The 15,807-nt window shown below is 42.0% G+C and overlaps 1 protein-coding gene across 3 annotated transcripts in view; it reads left to right on the top strand.

Annotated features, from left to right (window-relative positions):
• The window catches only part of RASSF6 (Ras association domain family member 6), a 36,882-nt gene extending 25,496 nt beyond the window's left edge, over positions 1-11,386 (top strand). For all 3 annotated transcript variants that reach the window (XM_084760066.1, XM_084760068.1, XM_084760067.1), the window contains exons 5-11: positions 3,875-3,972; positions 4,601-4,782; positions 7,464-7,565; positions 7,859-7,910; positions 9,188-9,306; positions 9,394-9,491; positions 9,581-11,386. In XM_084760066.1, the coding sequence (XP_084616192.1) occupies positions 3,875-3,972; positions 4,601-4,782; positions 7,464-7,565; positions 7,859-7,910; positions 9,188-9,306; positions 9,394-9,491; positions 9,581-9,656 (727 nt within the window). In that variant the 3' untranslated portion in view covers positions 9,657-11,386. The remainder of the gene's footprint in view (positions 1-3,874; positions 3,973-4,600; positions 4,783-7,463; positions 7,566-7,858; positions 7,911-9,187; positions 9,307-9,393; positions 9,492-9,580) is intronic.
• The last annotated feature ends 4,421 nt before the right edge of the window (positions 11,387-15,807 follow it).

Raw genomic sequence — 15,807 nt, 5'->3', positions numbered from 1 at the left:
TATTTAGCATTTAAGTGATTGAGCCTTACTTTAAAAAAAAAATATATATATATATATATATATATATATATACACACACACGAGTTATGACCTCACAAAATTAGTGATCATATATTATATCTGTCTAAGAACTCTTGTCAAAATTTCCTTGAGGAGCCAACCCCTTTTGCTTTATTTTAATTCATTAAAACTGCATAAGCATGAGGCATTAAAATGACAAGTTAAGGAGGTAGAAGACACACTGTTAATCCATTATTTTTTTTTTAGCAGCTATTCAAAGATATGCTTTAATTTCTCCAATTAAAAAAACTAGTTTTGCATTAAAAATGTGGGAACTGCGGGTGAGTTTTAGGAGCCAGGGGTTGGGGACAAAGTGATACTGGTTATGGTCTTTAATATGTTGTAACAGACTGTGACCTGTCACCTTCACACTGCATCTTCTGCAGAGCCCATTGTCACCAAGAACATTGATGGTACAGTGGCAACTCTCCTTGTCACTGTGGCCAAACATGACAGAAGCAGCATACAGGAGGAGAGGGATATTTTGGCTCACGGTTTCTGATTACAGACCATCATGGTAGGAAAGGCATCGTAGCTGAAGGGACTCTGTCCATAGCAGTGGGAGTGTGAGCCATGGCGTACAGTATCTTGGCAAATCAGGAAGAAAGGAGCTCTGATCAAGGTATCTTCAAGGCCTGTCCCCAGTGACTCACTTCTGCAAGCTAGGTCATGGGCTCAGAGACTCCACAACCTCCGCACACAACAGTACCAGCCTGGGTCCAAGTCCTCAAACACAGGAGCCTATGGAGTACATGTAGCATTCAAGCCACAACAGCTTGGAAGCAAGCAAAAGTTATTTCTCATTATTTAAAGTTGAGAAAATATACCCAAAGGCATAAGCCTGTGCCTCACCATAGTAACCAGGCACTGGGGGTATTGGCCTGTCCATTACCACAGTAACAAGACTTACTAGAACATTGTAAGTATGCTTGCTCTGTGAATCATATCTTTCTAGTGAAAAGGGATCTGCAGGAAAAGACACCATGTCTTATGCATACAGCGCAGACTCTCTCTTCTCTCCCTCCCTCCCTCCCTCCCCCTCCCTCTCCCTCTCCCTCTCCCTCTCCCTCTCTCTCTCTCTCTCTCTCTCTCTCTCTCTCTCTCACACACACACACACACACACACACACACACACACACACACGGAGAGAAAGAGAGAAAGAGAGAGAGAGAGAGAGAGAGAATCATGATAGCATTATTTGGTTGGTATTGATTAGTCAAAAGGACCCGGTACAATCATCTGCCTTCAGGCATGAAGGCACAACACCAATAGAACAGTTTTCCCAGGCCCCTGTAATGGTGCATGAACACGCTGGGCCCTGTCCTCTGCTGCAGTCCAGGCTTGGGTACCCTCCCTTGATCACCTCCTTTTGGGTGACTCATTTCAGTTCTGGGCCCCAATTAAATTGTGTAAAGAATTTGACCATTTTCCTCATTTCACTTCACATCTTCTCTCCTTCTCCTTTGGCCACACTGGGCATCTATGGACAGAACTTAACACCACTGCTCAGATTCACTGTCCCCATGGGTCAGTAGACAACAAAGGACATGGACAGTGTGTGCTCAGCTGCAAGAAGGACTCCAGTTGAGTGTCTTTCCGTTCCTTTGAGAAAATAAGCACTCTTGTCACGTTAGTCTGTTTTAATCATATTAGAAAGGAGTTGCGCTGAAGAAGCACTAGCCAAATGGTAACGATGGAGGCTTAAAAAGAAATCAGCTTGTCTGAGCTCTGACCATTTGTGTTTATGGAAATGACTCCGTAGGAGGGACTTTGATCTCTCATATCTGGGCCAAATGTTTTCTTACAGAAATTGTGTGTTTAAAAACAAAACAAACAAGAGCCTGGCTGGAATTATTTCTGCTTTCCCTGTCTTCCATTTCTATTTTAATATCTTTCTAAAGTCGGTGTTGGCACACTTTGGACAAGCCAGAATGAATTAAAGAACAGGAAGCAAACAGGTGCTTATTTGATTTGCATCAACGTTTTTTTCCTTCTGTTATATATAGGGAAATATACCACTCTGTTTGGCTATCAAATTTCTGCCTCCATTTTATTTTTGCAACTCATTACAACTCCTCTCTGGCATCCCGATTTGCCTCTGGTACACTTCCTGGTGTTTGGTCAGAACAATACAACCGCTCCGTGTTCTGACGTGCTCAGTTGTTTGACATTAAATTCTAGCCAGTTCTTGTTTGAGAAGTATGTGCAACCACCCTTAATCTTAGTCATGTGCGAGGTGTGTGGAATGGTTCTTGAATTACACAAGCCCAAACCGTAAAGTAGTTGTTTTTATTTCCGCACTGAGTGGCATGAAGGAAGGAGGCAAAAGACGAATATACTGAGCTATGTGTTAGCCCCTGTGTTTATGTGGCGCCACTGCACTACCCGAAGCTAAGGAAACTAAAAGGAGTGGCTGCCACCTTTTTCCAAGTCCCTGAGCAGCTGTGGGGATCGTAAGTGGTTGTCATTTGTAGGACTCCTGCTCCCCCTGTAGGAAACAGCAGCTGGTTGCTTTGTCTCTTAGTTTTAGCTTTTCAGTGGTACCCAGTTCCCATTGCGGCTTCTGATTTCTACTACACTGTAAATTGGAGACAATGTTTAATGTTATATCTACCGCACTGCTGATAGATACAGTTCCTTTACTTTTTGGATGTGCATTTTGACTGACAAGATTTCCAGCTAGTAGAGCTTGCTCAAAATTTTATTAGTAAATACATTAAGAACATACTATCTGCTTTTTATGGCTATTGTAAATCAAATAAAATAAGAGTTATAAAAAGACTTCAAGTGAATTCCAAGATCAACAAGAAAGCAATAGCTCACAAATAATAGTGCCCATTTGCCTGGAGGGGGGTAGTCCAGGAATGCACTGGACCCAAAGTTGTGCCTGATTCATCATTAAAGGGGTTCAGATGGTCATTACAATGATAATTATGGTGATGATGATGATGATGACGATGATGATGATGATATTGTTGCTACTGCTGCTGCTAGTGATGGTGGTGATGGTGATGATGGTGATGGTGGTGGTAGTGGTGGTGGTGGTGGTGGTACCACTGAAAATGAGATTACTCTGATAATATTTTAGATATATACTGAATGCTTAACTATATTGGGGAATTATTTCAAGAACAATATATAAATTAACATGTTAACTCCTACCAATAACTCTATCCTACCTCACACCATGATTATTCCCATTTTATAAATGAGGACAGTGAGGCCAAGGGAGGCTTTGTAACTAACTTGTTTAAGGCCAGACAAAGTAAAAATGAATGTTAATCTGCTGTAAAATAAACAGTTGCCCTGTTCATGTATTCTGAACATTGAAATGTTTGTAAACTTGCTAATCTTCTACGTGAGATAATAATTTCTTAGTGAAGAATTATTTTCATTTTGTAAGTTGTATTCTTCAAAAAAGAGTTTTACATATTATCATGTTAGATTCACTTTATATAATTATTTTAATGCTGTGGGATCTTGATTCATGAGTGGAAACAGCAATTTTCTACCTAAACTCCCTGGAAACCTTATGAAATATCTGTGTATTAGTGGGTCCCCTTAGTTTCTGCCAACCCCATCTAAGCATACAGTTTACAAAATCTCTCTGTAATTTTGCATTTCAATACATAGCATAGCCGAATTACATTGCCCCAAAATAAACAGTGTGTTTAAAACATACGCTCATCACTCAGGTGTGGATGATGACTTGTTTTAATACAGAGACCTACAACTATACAGTGTTAACATTGTAAATCTGAGACCCGTACCACCATGGAATTAGTCTCATTTACAAGATGTGTCACTTTGCAGGAGGATGACTCGCTGGGGAGAATTTGATGACCTTTATCGTATCAGTGAGCTGGACAGGGGCCAAGCTCTAGTGTCGGAAGGAAAGTATTCTCCAAAAGGTCAGTATCAAAGTCTTATTAATGCGGTGTATTTTTAACAACATACAGCACAACTCCTAAACGTTTCTACACAGCACTAGTTGAGGAACTCATATATATGGGCCTCTTAGTCATCCCCAAGGAGCCTGATAGCTTACGTCACAGGAAGGGGAATTCAGGCCCAAAGTCTGTCTTCCTAGGAAAGGTCTAATAAGCCGAGATGCGGGCCTGGTCCCATCACTTAGAAGTACTATATCCATTTAAAAGCGACTCAACCCACCATGTTTTTATCTTACCTCTCTGAGTCCAGACTAACAGAAAAGCAGGTTTTTTCCAGCTCCTCCATGCTAAAATTCTGTCTCATTTACACCCCCCCCCCAAATAAAGTAAGATTAAAAGAATGGGAACACAAACCACGTGACCAGGTGAATCCTGTGACACGCCACTCACCTGCAGCCTTGCCTGCCTGCCCAAGCTCACGCACCACCTAGTGAGTTGATGTGAGCCAAGCCAAGCAGTGAACTACAGCGCGTTGAAACAGGCAGGAACCAGACGCCATCCTCGTTAATAAAAAGCACACCCGTGTCCCTATAGCGTAAAGAAGACAGGCAGCGAAATGATAAGGGCTTGTGATCTCTATTTTTCCCAGACTATTTATCTTATCACAGCACTCTGAAGCCCTATGCAGAGGAAGAGCCAGAATCCCCGCTGCTCTACAGGACCATGAGTGAAGCAGCCTTGGTGAGAAAGAGGGCGAAGGCTCCAATGATATATAGAAGAGACGGACAGGATCATAGAGCCTCTATCAACGGACACTTCTATAACCATGAGGTGAGTTACAGCTCCGGCAGTGAGGAATAACACCCACTGCACTAACAATACCGTTTGCTTCAATAATAATAACAATGGTAGCACATTGCCTAACACTCATCAGTCTTTCCCTGTAGTAACTCGGGAGCCGAAACTTTAAATACAGTCTTGTCCACTTGTTTGTTTTGTTAGGTTTTGAAAGCACAGATTTAAGTTAGGTAGCAGGCCTAGGGCCTGCACAGGTTCAAGCCAGCTGGGGTCCTTGTACTGAGAGGGGAGAAAATAGACAAAGGGTCCCACTCCTAACCAAGAAGCTATTTGCAATCGATGCCTGCTGGCGGAGGGAAATCCATTTTCTGGAGCGGAGTCTCTTTGGGTATATTAACACATTCCAGGGCAGGCTCCGTGCCCAGGAGGAGTTGGCCAGGACAAACTCGACTCCATTTTTTTTCAAATGAGCATTAATGTTTTGCCTGCGTGTCTGTCTGTGCATGTGTGTGAGGGTGCCAGATCCTCCAGAGCTGGAGTTACAGACAGTTGTGAGCTACCAGGTGGACCTCTGGAAGAGCAGTCAGTGCTCTTAACTGCTGACCATCTCTCCAGCTCCTTGTTTGTTTGTGGGGTGGACTTTTTTTGTTTCATATTGGTTTACTTGAGCAATTTTTGTTTTGTTGGGCTTTTGGGTTGTTTGTTTTGATTTTGGGCTTTGCGTGTATGTTTGTGTGTGTGTGTTTGTGTGTGTATATATGTGTGTGTGTATGTGTGTGTGTGGTGTGTGTGTGTGGTATGTGTGTATATGTGTATGTATGGTGTGTGTGCGTGGTGTGTGTGCATGGTGTGTGTGCATGGTGTGTGTGTGTATGTGTATGTGTGTGTCTGTGTGTGTGTGTATGTGTATGTGTGTGTCTGTGTGTGTGTGTGTGTGTGTCTGTGTATGTTCCTTTGTTATTTGAGAGAGAGGGACAGAACGTGAAGCTGAGGGAAATGAGGAGAATCTAGAAGGAGTTAGGAGACAAGAAAACATGATCAAAATATATTGTATGAAAATCTTCAAATAAAATATGAATGAATGAATGAATGAATGAATGAATGAATTAGTCCCTACTTGCCAGGTCCTTTCCATAGAGCTCAGGCTGGCCTCGGACTTGGCCTCTTCCTGCCCCAGCCTCCCAAGTGCTAAGACTATGGATATGCACTACCATACCTAACTTCAAACAGATTTTTAATAATTGTCTCATTAATCATAAAACCTCTTCACTGAGGGTGGGTATCATTTTTCCTTCTTCTTCACATCTAGTCAAAGTTCACAGATCAAGCAATTTCTCTTGGGTCACACTGCTTTTAATGATAACTCTGAACTTGAAGCCATATTTGTCTCACTCCAATACTCAAGTCATTAGCCTGAGTGAGATAAGTCCCACCTAGGTGCTGGGAGCTAAACGGAGCCTTGGAAATACATAGGTGAGCTTATTTAGGGGCAGGCACAAAGCGTAAACAGGAAAACCAGCAGGCCACAAACAACGCTGGAATCACAAACAGGCTCCCACAGAGACTGGTCTAGAGACATTCAGACTGCTCACTTTGCCCAAACATACATCACATTTTGCATCCTGCCCTTCAGATCTTGTATTTACATGCAAAATGTTTATACAAATGTGGCTATAGTTTAGATAAAATTTCCATTCTGATTTTTTTTGCTAAGATATGTAAAATGTATACATGTCTTTCTGTAACATGTATAAGACATTTCACTTGTTGAAGGTGTGAAAGATATCATTAATTCTCCCGGATCAGCTTATAAAGTCAGAGATGATTTAATATGTTCAGGAAACCCTAACGGATGTGCAGGGCCAGTCAACTGCTCCTATTTGTTCTGAAATTATTAGATTACCCTGTTATTGTGTTGTATTGTAATTTTTGGGTGTAGACAAGCATAGTGGTTTTTAGAAAATGTCCCAACTCTAGGAAAGATGGGAGATGTGGGTTTCATTGCTGTCTTCTAACTAAGGCTTTCTAAAGGGTCTTCCTTCATTTTCCTGTTGTACTAAAATAATTTGACAAAAGATCGTAAGGGATGTGGGCAGCTCAAGTAAGTATACAGTCAAAGGTTTTTCATACCGCATATTCTAGCAAACACTTATGTATTTATTCATTTGATAGATACTTAAAAGTCCTCTGTAAGAGCAGCAGGGGCTCCTAACACTGACCCCTAAACATGTGACATTTATATCATATAGTTTAAAATTAATTTGTACTACTTGTTATAAGAATTAAGTTGGCCGGGCATGGTGGTGCACGCTTGTAATTCCAGCACTCCAGAGGCAGAGGCAGGCAGATGGATGTGAGTTCAAGGCCAGCCTGGTCTACAAAGAGAGTTCCAGGACATCCTTACACAGAGAAACCCTGTCTCGAAAAACAAAAACAAAAACAAAACAAAACAAAACAAAAAGAAAAAGAAAAAAAGAAAAGAAAGAATTAAGTCAGTTAATATTTATGAAGGGCTTAGAAAAGTTTTATACAATGTTTAGCATTGTCACTCATACAATAATTATTATTACATCTGTGTTTATTTCAGAACTCTGTGATGACGTAAGGAGTAATATCACTTCTCAGAATTACATATTCCTCCACTTTAGGGTCAAAAATTTGGCCCCTGTTGATTGATAGGGCCTTAAAGTCTCATTTTGTTGTTGTTCCTTTAGACGTCCATTTTCACCCCAACCTTCGGATCGGAAACGAAGGTCAGAACAAACAGTAACATGAGGACTGAAGAAGTAATAAAGCAGCTTCTCCAAAAGTTCAAGGTAATTGCTTTCACTGACCTGAGCTATATCACGCATGTAAGTAAACTAACGGCGACACACAAACGCAGCGCTCCTCAGAAAGATCTGCGGGCTGTGAGCCAATATCATATGTTCAGTTCTGATGGATCTCTTCCTCAGAGCAGCTACAGCCTGTAAATCCACACGGCTCCCCCAGGAGCTGAGAGGATGTCATGCTGAAAGCGAAGGGACAAGTGGGACACCGGTGAATACTTGGGTCTAATAACATCATCTGAAACAATTACATTTATTCTTTTTTTTTTCTCCACTGACAGATTGAGAATAGCCCTCGGGATTTTGCTCTTTACATTATTTTTGGAACAGGAGGTAAGAAAATTTAATCACTCCAGCAGAGCAGCAGGCCACTTGGTTCTGTTTTAAAAAATAAAAAATAAAGGAAGGAAGGAAGGAAGAGGGGAAGGAGGGAGGGAGGAAATAAGACAGAACGGAGAGAGAGGAAAGGGCTCGTTGTAATCGCTGATTACAGAGTTTGGATGTAACCTAGCCACACCATCTACCACTAGGTACACTCCCATCCTGGAGAAACGGTTCTAGAATATCATATATCGTCTCCAAATCCAGAGAGACAACCCAAGAGTAAATACCTTCCAAGAGTTTATGATACAAAGGACGTTGCGTGTTTGCCAGACTTTAAGTTGTCTGAGTGGAGGTCAGAATTTAGGAATCCACCCAAGGGGCCTCTCCGGGAAGTGCTGTCAGCTCAGCCCTGACTTAGCTCCTCCTCCTCCTTGCCCTAGCTCCTTGGTCATTACTACGCGCCACTTCTCTCTGACCTTATCTGTTTGCTCGTTCTTATTCATCACCGAGGCTGACACATTATAAGAGTACGAGCTCTCCCTGAGGAGAGAACATGAACAGAACTCATGGGGGCGGGGCCGGAGGGGGCGGGGCCGGAGGGGGCGGGGAAATATGTGTTTTTCAGTCAGGGTTCCAGATCTTCATGAAGCAAGAAGCTCTGGACTGTAAACTATGGAGCAGAGCGAGTGGGGGTGTGAAACCAAGTTAGCATTAGGCTCAGAGGTCAGGAGAGGGTCTTCTGCGCTGAGGACAGGGGCAGAATCCTGAGGGCTTCCTGTGGCTTCAGAAACGGGGGTGGGGGGTAGAAATCAGCGCGCACTGAGCAGGAATGGAAATAGAAATAAATCAAGTCCATTAGTCACTTAGTTATCACAGCAACTCATGAGGCACCATCGTGTTAGTCTTGAAATAATACTTTTGTTGTTGGTGTTAATGGCCTCAAAGAAGTATAAAAGAAATAATGCTGACAGTTTTATTAGAATAATTGTGATTTTTCTATTTTGCTGCTAGTGATTCTCCACTTACCAGAACTAATTTATAAATTAAATTTTAATGTAGATATGTATAGGAAAAACAGACATACAGCATTATGTACTATCTACAGCATCCCACGAGTAAAATGGGGCATGAATCTCCTTTTTTGTTGTTGTTGTTGTTGTTGTTTTAGTGAGTTCTCAGATCCTGTTGCTTCTAAAACAAACCAAAGGAAGACCAAAGGACAAAATTACCTTCTTTTCTTTTTCTAGCATCCCCTCTTAATGTGGTCCATTCCTTTCCCATTGCAGAGCAGAGAAAGTTAAAGAAGACTGACGTCCCACTGCTGCAGAGGCTCCTGCAAGGACCATCCAAAAGCAATGCTCGCATCTTCCTCATGGATAAGGACACAGAAGAAATTAGCAGTGATGTACGGACCCCCGCCACATCACCATGTCTGCGAGTCTCCCCCGGACTCAGCACTTCTTACATTAAGACCCTCTGTTCTCTTTTGCAGGTGGCTCAGTACATTAATTTTCACTTCTCCTTCTTGGAATCCATTCTCCAGAGATTAGATGAAGAAGAGAAAATGGAGACGGAAAGAGTAATGGCCAAGTGAGTCAAGCATGAACACCGGGGTATTCCTTCCTTCCTTCATAGATTCAGGGCACTCCGGTCTCTCACGCTCTTCCTTTCCCTTTCAGATTCAATATGGAAAGGGCCTTTATCCTGAAGTGTCTTCGGAGTAAGCAGGCAGTGAAAACAGAGACCACGGTCTAGAAGCAAAGCTGCTCGCTAGCCCTCCTCAGCTGAGCTAGAGAAAGCACGAATCTACAGTCTGCTCCTGCGTGCATTCTGAGAGATGTGCGCCCTTGAAGCTACGGAATCTGAGTGCCACACAGCCTCCTTCCTCTTTGAAATGATGAGGTTGGCTGCGATTCAGAGTCGGACTAAGGCAAGATTGCACCTCACTCATTTCAGTAACTAAAGGAAGCCTGGATACTGTGTACTCCAAATATTGTTTATAGCAAATTCTTTAGGGAACTGAGATTGAGGTAGCCTCTGCTGATAGCGTGCGGTTTAAACTTGCTTTATCTTGTACTCTTACAAAAACTGAGATGCTCACTGACTCATAGGTGACTGGAAGTAAACACTTGCAGTTCTTGGGGTCAACCAGCAGCACAGTCTCCAGCCGTCAAGGACCTCAACTGACCATGTTTCATAGCTCTGTAAACACTCAAGCATTCACATAAAGTGTAGAAATAGTCTACAAGGTTGATGATTTTTAACTCTGTAGCATCAGAGCTATACCTGGCCTTTCAGAATAAAATGGGTTTGGACTTTGTAAAGAGACCTAAACTGGGAGCTGGGAGAGATGGCTAAGTTTTCCAGAAAACCTGGGTTCAGTTCCCAGTGTCATACAATGGCTCACAAGCATCTGCAATGCCAGACCTGGAAGATCTGACACCCACCTCTGTGGGCACTGGAAGCAGCCGGATGCACAGACCCACAGGCAGGCAAAACATCCATACGCAGAAAAACAAACAAGTAAATACTGTTTTAAAAAACCAAAACAAAACCCTAATCTCTGATTTTTCTCAACCCAGGCCCTTCATTTTGTCCCCTTATCCTTCAGTTCTCATGATGATGATGTCCAAACTGTTTTAAGCGTCTTAAAAGTTGGTTGTATTCATTCTCTGTCTTTCTCGATGTAAGCAAATATACCACAGACATAGAATGTACTGTATTAATTAGGGGAGGACTGGATTGCAAACACCTAGTTGTTGCTGATGAGCGCTGTGTATGAGGCCAAGCTGCTGTAACTGAGCCAGGTGGGGCATCACTACATCCCTGCTGTTGTGTGAGACCCCTCTCGAAGTACTCACAGGTCATCTAATCCCACTTGGAAAAAAGAATACTATGGATTTTATTTGTAAATTCTTTATCAATGTGGAGTTTTAGTCAATATTCTTCTATTGTCAAACCGCTTCCATTTCACATTCTTTTATCTTAAATTGTCCAGTCACATTACCTGTACTAAGGAAAGGCTATATTACCAACATTAAATTGGGAAACAGTGCTGATCATAAGCTATCCGCTCTCAGCCATCACCAGAACCTGAGCTTGGTGACAGTGTAGGAACACTTCAGCCTTTCTGTCCCAGGAAGTCTCCCCCCCCCCCCATGGTCGAAACAAAATCTTGCATATCTGATGCTTTAGGCAAAGCATTGATCAAGGAGGATGTGGTTTCATCTCACTAAAAATTGGCAAGAAATTATAATATATAGAAAGCCTATCCAGGTATGGAGGCACAGCCTTATAGCCCAGCCCTATACCACCCTACCACTCAGGAGGTGAAGGAAGAAAGATTTCTACAAATCCAGCCCAGATTGGACTATATCGTGAGTTTCAGGCCAGCCTGTGCCCCAGAATAACACTCTACCTCAAAATGTGTGTGTGTGTGTGTGTGTGCGTGTGTGTGTGTGTGTGTGTGTGTGTGTGTGTGTGTGTATGTGTGTGTGTGTGTGTGTGAAAAGTCTACAAAGTGCAGACAAACCTCAGTAAGCCATGCACAGAAAAAGAAAGATGGTCTGAAAACTCATAGAAGAGAGAAAATCCACCTAATTTCTAGGTGTAGGATACAAAGTGTTGTATCTAGCAGTGACTAACTGTACTCGTCAGTTCGGATCAGTGGAGAGAAAGGGCGCAGGAACACGAGCTCAGTTTAGCATGAAGAATTATTAGGCTATGGTAGGACAGCAACAATAAAGATAGAAAGAGAGCTGACCCACACAGCCCTGTCTCGAGTGTTCATGGAGGTGAGGAGAAAACACAAACACGATGGTTTTTGCTAAGGATCCGGCCTGCACTGGCTTCCAGGTTATACCATTTTTAGTTCTAGCACTGGAGAAACCCCTGGATACAGAGTGAAGAAGGGAAACTTTAGTCTCCAGGCGCCTGGGACGCTTAACAGACTTCCAAACGCAATGGTCTTCTAGCACGCCCTCTGCTGGCATAATATGATACTGTGCAAGCGGGGAAGGCCACTTTAAAAGGCCCTACTCCACCCCAGTGCCACCTCCGGTATCACAGGGCTGATCTCAAGCTGAATTTGGGCTGAGAAAATAACTGGCATATCAGCTCAACAAATCACCGTTAGCAAAGATTAAACTATTCAACAGATAGTGACAATGTGTGCTGCAGCAAATGATATCTCTTTCTTGAACACGTTAGATGCAAATGTTACCTTATAATTCTGCTTGTAAGATATTTAGATATTAGAGATACAACAGCATTCTTCAGTGTTATTACACTGGTGGTTATTGTGACAAAAGGAAGTTTAAAAAACTTAATATACAACAGCATTCTTCAATGTTATTACACTGGTGGTTATTGTGACAAAAGGAAGTTTAAAAAACTTAAATGTTCAAAAGCAGGAAAAAAAGACAAGAAACATTTGCATAGAATGTTACAGCCATTAAAATCATATTTTAATAATAGGTCTAAATTCTCTTTATGAATATAAGAATACATAACCATATTATAAAATAGTCATTCATTGGGTTATTTATGTACTTGTGTATTTGGCACACTCACAAACCCAAATAAGGTATGTATACTTTATAAAATTATTAGTGATTCGTGTTTCTCTAATTTTTTATATTTACTAAATGGTATACAATGATGCATTAATTTCTCAACCAGGAAGTAGAAAATATGCTGCATGAACGTTATCCACAAAGAATAAGAAAGAAATACACACAAGAATAGATTCTCACTAAATGTATAATATTTTTAATTATTCATATGAGTCATTGATCTTACCTTTGCGAGGTTTAAAAAAAATATCTTTCCTATCTGCCCTTCCTAATCTTTCTGCAGATCAGCTGGACATAACGATTGCTTTTTATTTTTAATTGAGACACAATCATAAACGTGTGGCATTTAATGCACTATTGTTGGGTTAGATTGCGATGTGGAATGGTTGACTCCTGCACGTTAATCACCTCGCATGTTTATCGCTTCTCCAAGCTGAGGACAGTTAGGCATCTACTTTTTCAGCATCTAGAAATTCTAAGGAAGCAACCAAAGTGACAAGAGATGGAGTGGCTGGAGATCACAGTGTCACAGAGTTGCTGAGGCTCCTTGAAGGCTCTACCGGGTCTCCAGCCTTCAAAGGCCAGTACTTACCCTAATAGCTTGGGTGCAACTTCCTGAGCATCCTTGAGCCAGAGAACCCATGAGAGCCACTGTGAGATTCAGCAACTGTGTTGTGTGACTAAATGCTAAGATGGCTACTTAGCCCCTGTGTGATGCAAGACCAGAGACTTTTTTAAAAAGGCTTCTCTTTATTTTAGGTAATCCAAACATTTCATTGTCAGTTACATATTAATTAAAATTAAACTCTAGATGTCACACTATGCTTACTAATCATAGAGAAGGTGGTATTTGTCATTGTACTTTTTGTACTTCATAGTATGTCTTGTATATAGGATATGCTCAATAAAATGAATAGACAATTCATGAACTGATGGATTATCTAAAATATTCTTATAAACTCTACTGTACATACATGCATTGTCCACAAATCCAATCCAGTAGTTTAAAACTGCTGCATTTCTTACTTAACACCAACTGTCCCCCCAATAAAAACCCAAAAGTATATTGTATGATCTCAGCCCTCTGAGCTGTTCAGGTAGACAGCACTACTGTGGAGCCCAGCTGCGGGCTATGCTGACTGCCTTGAGAAGCTGAGGGGAAAGCATTCCATTTCGAGGCAGCCGATGAAGGGAAAAGTCAGCAAGTATAAGTACTATGTTAAAGCGTGTACACGGGAAACACATGATGCGGTGTGACTGACTGCATATCAACAGCATGTAACATGTCAGGCGGAGCCACTGGCATCAACTCAACAAAACCTGAGATGTCACATTAATCTCGTACCATCTGCCGTCTGCCTTGCACGGCTTTGTGTATACTAACTAGTGTACTGATCATACAATCTCATGAAGAAACTATTCTTTGAATTCCATATTATGTGTGAGGAAAATGACCCTTGAAAGGCTAAGAGGTTGACGGAGATATTAATCAGAAGAGATAGGTAAGATTTGAACCCAAGTCTAGCATGAGAGAATGGTAAGAGTTGAGTTCTAGGAGGCTGGTTCCAAGGCCTTGCTCAGACATCATCATCTAATGATGCTCAAGTAGCCTACAGCCTCCCAGAAACTCTAAGTCCTCCCCAGCTTACTGATAACTAGGATAAGGTGAAGAATATATAAATAGCTGTTGGCCATATTGTTTAGGGACTAATGACAAGAAAAAACACTGTTTGGTATAGCAATATTTAAGTATCTTTACTCCACAGTCACCTGAATACACAGGAGCAGACTCTTCAGAGGAGAGAGACGCCTGTAGCTGTGTCATCGAGCAGTTGTGAGAGCAATGTGAAGAACACGCGTAAATGCTGGCATTTGCATATAAGAAATATTGAGTATGTGTTATATTTGAATGGGCGTATGTCACATACACCCCTTGCCCGCTGCAGCCTGATCTCCCACTAAGCCTGATTGCCCACAACTACTTTATTATTGTCTTGCAGCTGGCCAAAGCAGGCTGAGGAGCTGGCTCAGTGGGCAAAGTGCTTGCTGTGAAAACATGAGAAGCAGATGAGTTCAAATCCCCAGATTGTGTGTAAAGCCAGATGTGATAATGCACATCTGTAATAATCCCCGGGTGGTTATGGCAAGATGGAAAGTAGAGATGGGAATCCTGAGCATCTCGTGGGCAAGCTAGCCCAGGCAGGGTACACAGTGGCAAACGAGGTGGAAGGTGGTGGCCAGCACCTGAGTTTGTCTTTCTACTGTCACACATCAGTCATGACATACATGCGCCCACACTCAAAAACAATCACACACACACACACACACACACGCACACGCACACGCACACGCACACGCACACGCACACACACACACAAGATTCAAAACACAATACCAGAACCATAGCCAAATGGATCAGTCACATTGTCTAAATCACCTTCACCACTTGTCCAGCTGTTGAAGCCACTCTTGTCTAGTTCTGAGCAAGGCTCCATCCTTTGGTGACCTTTCTTGGTCTCTGTTACAGTGGGTGGTCCAAACCCCTGGGCACCGTGATTGGTGGCTCTACTTTTGAGACACTGGGCATGTGAATTATGACTTTATTATTATGCCTTAAAGTATGTCTTTATCAACTCGCCAGTGGCTTGGGCTCCCTTGTTTATTTTATCCTGTGTGTGTGTGTGTGTGTGTGAGAGAGAGACAGAGAGACAGAGAGACAGAGAGACAGAGAGAGAGAGAGAGAGAGAGACAGAGACAGAGACAGAGACAGAGACAGAGACAGAGACAGAGACAGAGACAGAGACAGAGACAGAGAGAATAGGTCCCAATAGACGCCAGAAAAGGGGTTCTCCAAACTGGAGTCACGGGCAACAGTGAGCTTCTACATATGGCTGTGGGGAATCGAACTTGAGCCCTCTAAAAGATCTGTGTGTGCTCTTATTAGCTGAGCCATCTCTCCTGTCTCCACCACTGTATTTTGCACAGTGTGTTAAATGCATGGGATGGCCAATAAATGTGAATGTTGCTAATGTACATAAACATATTGATAATTCTGGAGTAGAAAAAAACAATTAAGATCAAGGAAAGAGCTTTCTGTTCCTTCAATCAAAATAATTCACTTCTTTAGTAAGCACTAGACTACTGCTTATTTTATTAAATAAGAGAACCGTGGAAAAATGTGAAAGTTTCCATTATAAATCTTGTGTTGCTTTCAGTAGAATTTCCAGAGGAAAAAAGTAGCATCTGATAATGCTTAAATTAATATAAATGCACTAGGAGTCATTGCTGCCAATGTCAACATTGCATACACACAAGAGACAATAGGAGCCAAA

This window comes from Acomys minous, assembly GCF_964271855.1.
Source record: "Acomys minous genome assembly, chromosome: 15".
In the NCBI taxonomy this organism is placed as follows: domain Eukaryota; kingdom Metazoa; phylum Chordata; class Mammalia; order Rodentia; family Muridae; genus Acomys; species Acomys minous.
The sequence above is the reverse complement of the archived record's forward strand: the minus strand, read 5'-3'. Positions and strand labels throughout refer to the sequence as shown.